Raw genomic sequence first — 4,523 nt, 5'->3', positions numbered from 1 at the left:
GTAAAATATTCCTTTAAATAAAATAAAACATCTCTTTTTAGTAAAAAGTATTCAAAATAAAATTAAATAACGTGTATTTAATTATCACATAATAAAACAGTCAAATATTCCTTAAAATAAAATAAAACAACTTTTTTAAAAACAAATCGATATAATTATAATAGTAACCAACTAATTTATAATACTTAATAATAAAATGAGTAAAAAAAATTTGATAATTTATCAGTCTTATTTTAAACTGACAGTTTCATCTTCCTCGTCAGTTTCTTGTAAATAGTCTTGGATTTTTGTACTATTTCTCATTTGCAGATACTCCTCGTGAAACTCGTTTGGAATAATTCCAGATGTACACAATTTAATAAGGTCATTATATTTTTCTTTCGAGATTGCAATGGTTTCTTTATACAACTTTTTTGCAATGACTTCTGTAGTGGACCGAGATACTTTCTTGTTCCGACCATCCTTAAGTTTTAAGGTTTTTGGTTCACAATCAGGATTATATGAAAAATAAGCATGGATATTTATGGAATGCAAATTATAATCTTCACTATCCAAATTCAAACGTGAAAAAACAAAGTAACGAACTTTTGAAATTTGAATGATATTACCATCGATGTCTTTTAAAACTTTAGGGAGTATATAACTATTATCAGCTTCATATTTCCAATTATAAAAATCTGAGTAAGCAAGTTGTTTTACCTCTATAGGCTTAGGATTAATACGTGCGTTTCTAATAAGTGTAGCCCATTCACTTGACGCCCAAACAGTTTTGTCCTTAACAAAACGTTCGATTGATGCATGTACTGAATCTACCGGCATGTAGGTATGGCCCGGCAAAAGAAAAACGATTTTTATCTCTTTAATGTACGTGAATTGACTTTTGAGTGATTTTGAAATCATAGCTAACATAGCACGGTTTTTATTTTGGCCGGTGCACGAGTCACAATATAAAGCTACGTATTCATATATTTTTTTGGTATCTATATCAGTTAAATAGTTGTATATACATGTCACAATTTCATTACATCCTCTTTTTCCATTTATTTCTCCCCATAAATAAGCATAAGCGTTTTGCGTTCCCGACTCGTAAATGGTGCAGTTATAAGAACTAAACTTCCTACTATAGTACAAATTCATATTTTGATCTAATGGGCTACTTAATACTTTTTGTAAATCAAAACTCGAGCATAAAAAATTCCCTTTACACTTTGAAATCTGTTGATCAAACAAAAACATAGATTTACATTCTTCTTTTTCATACAAATGAAGTTGATTTTTTGTATCTTCGGATTCATTCAGTTTTCTGCTCATAATAATATTTTCAATTTTACAACACCAAGTACATTTATCCTTTTTAGGGACATGAAAACCGATATTATATTTTTCTTTAAACAGCTGATTGAAAAGTGTTTTTTTTATGATGGTACCGTTACTTTGTTTACAAAAATCAATGTAAAGTTGATATAATCTAGAGCAATTGCCTAACTCTGACGGTAAATATTTCTTAGTCGTTGAGGCTCGGCAATAGTGTGATGGTACCGCTGGGAGCTGTTGTATAAATTTATCAAAATTTGCCATAACATCATCAGACGTTTTATTTTTTGGACGTCCTGAACCACGTCCATCTTTTTTCGAAGTTCCTGAAGGGGATCTTTTTGAAAGTGTATAAGTTAAACATTTTTGTGTCATATCCAAAGTTTTTAACAAAAACTGTTGACATACCCGCTTTGGTTCACTATATTTACACGATAAATAGTATTCTCTGGTTACATTACGGCGACTAGTACCTTTAACTCTTTTCCTTTTAATATCAATTTCTTTGGTAGATGATAATAAATAATCACGTTGTCTTTCATAACTTCCTAATCCCCAAAAATTAGAAAAAATAATTTGTCTCTCTTCTTCGGTGATTTTATTCGTACACTTGTTAGGACACTTTGAATTAGCACAAGGGTTATTTTGAACCTTCTTACCGTTACCATGGACACGGTTATGTTTTTCCTTAATTTTTTTATTAATAATTTTTGGCTTTTTCAAACCACTTTTTCCTATCTGTAATAGTTCATCAACAATAACAACATCATCGCATTCATCTAAATCACTACTTGAAGTTTTTTTTATCGGATTCTATAGATGGAATTTTGAAAAGTTCTCGTGAACAACTAGGTTTTTGATAAGTCTTAACAATATCACTAATATCAGAAACAGTAAATGAAGTATTTTTATTCAACACCATACCTGGTGGTAACCAATCTGTTGTATCTCTAGTGCAATCTGACAGACATAATGTCGATGATTTATCAGATAATAATGTATTTATAGCAATATTATTTTTGGTAACAGGAACTTCAGATTCTTTAAAAACGTTTAATTCTTTATTTTCAACTGCCATAATATCTTTATAAACTAAACCATTAAAAAAATTAGCACGATCAAAGTTGTCGTTTTGTTTTGATGGAATTTTATTTTCAATAGTACTAGACGAATTATTTATAGCAATCATAATTTTTTTTATTCTTGAAGCCATTTTTAAGCTAAATAAACATAATAAAAGGTACAAACAGTTAATTAAACTATAAATTATAATCAATTACTGCTACAATATTTTTACTATTGTTTAACTACTATGGTGAAATTTGGACACAGTCATGGACTGCACAACAAAACGTATCATATAAGGCATTACTACCTACTAAAAATAATATTGACAAGTATTTTATACTAAAAAGAAAATAATAATATTATAAAAATGGGAAACGTAATTTTAAAATATTAAACTTAGACGTAAGACATAATGCACCATAAAGACTGATAGTAAATTTAAAGACGATCATTATAATATTAAAATGATACTTGCATTTATGTAATAAATAGGTAAAACTTACTTGAAATCAAGAATCTTGAATGAGTGAACGTGTAGCCACTGTAGCCAGCTCGCAAATGCGAAATGCCGTAATGCCTATCATTATTCGTTATCATAAATTAGCAATAATATAATATCATTATTCTGATGTTAGCAACAAAATGTCGTTTACAACATCATATTATATTATTTAATAGTCGTTTACGCCTAATAAAAGTCGTTTACGCCCAATAAAAACTACGCACCTGATAACGAATGGCGGTTACGCTAAATATTTAAACATCGATAGTTATTCGTAAAAAAATCGTATCGATACAATCATTGGCTCTATCGATAAAGAATCGTGGCGTTTACGCCAAAATTCTATTAACTCATTTTCGTTCAAAATGTCGTTTACGCCCTTTTTCCCTGTAACCGTCGATATATGATACGCACCAGTATCCGTATACATCAGTTGAATGTTTGAACCATAGTTTTCAACCATAGTTATAATGGAAATCATAAATTAATGTTTTTGATAAATCTAAAATCGAAAACCCTACATATATCGGCTTATCAAATTGTAATACATCCATGTTCAAATGTATTGCTGCTAATTTATTGTTATATATTGTAATATCCTTAAACGTATTTCGATTAATTAATTTGGCACATTTTTTTTCATCAGAAACAAGTTGCATCTTCATTCTGTTTCTGACGTTTTCCATTGTTTTTCCTATAATTTTAAGAGTTTAAAAATATTCAAGAAAATAAGAGCTTAAAAAATTTTCTCATACCGAATACTACATTGTTCATTAATTTAAAAAAATCTCTCTCGAAGTTATTTAATGCATTCTTTCTCATATTCGTATTCAATTCAATATATTTTGCGAGCCACGGTGATTGGTTGAATTTTAAAATTCTATGCACCTACATAAAAAAAAATGTAATTAAATATAATTTTAATACTAATAAATACAATTGTTACCTTTTCTAAAATCAACCCCGCTTTCAGAGCCTGCTTCAAAGCCATGTAATGTATAACATAATTCCTTTTCGAATGTAAATTAGCGACAAGTTTTTTGATTTTTGATCCAGGTGGGATTATCCTCTCAGGTAGATACGGTAAATCATTGTAATCATCATGTAATGATTGAGGATATGTAACATCAACTTCTAACGCCCACCCCACCTCAGATGTTTCATTCATAACATCTAAAATATTTAAAATATTTTCAGTATTAAGATCACCTTCATACCATAAAAATTCATCTTTAGGCATTGCCTTACTCATTGCCCAACCGTAACTAAAAAAAATAGTAAACAAATGTATAGTTATAATATATATTAACATAATTATATTAGAAAATACATACAGATTTGTTGCATCTAAGTTAAGTATATTTTCAATTTTTAAAGCAACTTTAACTATTTTTTCTATAAACTTTTTAGCAACGTCACCTCTATCAAAACTAGAATCTCCTCTAAATATAACCGGGTCCGTCTCTTTATTAAATTCCTCCAATAAATATGTAGGTATATCATCATTAGGCTTAACAAAATAGCAATAGCTCATGACGTCATGGTGGTGAATAATATTAGTATTACTTGTAATAGTGGTATCAGTTTGTTTTTCAAGTATTGATTCGAAATCTGCATAAATTGCAAATGGATGCTTTTG

The 4,523-nt window shown here is 28.9% G+C and overlaps 1 protein-coding gene across 1 annotated transcript; it reads right to left on the bottom strand.

Moving 5' to 3' along the window:
- Window positions 1-3,298: 3,298 nt before the first annotated feature.
- On the bottom strand, window positions 3,299-4,116 carry LOC112681491. The gene is made up of 3 exons (XM_025551744.1): window positions 3,831-4,116; window positions 3,640-3,772; window positions 3,299-3,578 (listed from the first exon to the last, which is right to left on the bottom strand). Exons 1-3 carry the CDS (start codon window positions 4,050-4,052, stop codon window positions 3,340-3,342), a joined length of 594 nt encoding a protein of 197 aa, XP_025407529.1. The 5' UTR covers window positions 4,053-4,116; the 3' UTR covers window positions 3,299-3,339.
- Window positions 4,117-4,523: the final 407 nt, after the last annotated feature.

Source organism: Sipha flava, unplaced genomic scaffold (assembly GCF_003268045.1).
Source record: "Sipha flava isolate LNK unplaced genomic scaffold, YSA_version1 19203_pilon_pilon, whole genome shotgun sequence".
Taxonomy (NCBI): Eukaryota; Metazoa; Arthropoda; class Insecta; order Hemiptera; family Aphididae; genus Sipha; species Sipha flava.
Note: the sequence above shows the minus strand (reverse complement) of the source record. Positions and strands in the feature narration are given on the sequence as shown.

Coding starts and splice junctions, on each gene's coding strand:
- LOC112681491 (XM_025551744.1), bottom strand. CDS start 4,052: ATGAATGAAACATCTGAGGTGGGGTGGGCGTTAGAAGTTGATGTTACA. Junction 3,773..3,830: donor CGGGGTTGATTTTAGAAAAG/GTAACAATTGTA, acceptor TTTTTTATGTAG/GTGCATAGAATTTTAAAATT. Junction 3,579..3,639: donor AATGAACAATGTAGTATTCG/GTATGAGAAAAT, acceptor TTAAAATTATAG/GAAAAACAATGGAAAACGTC.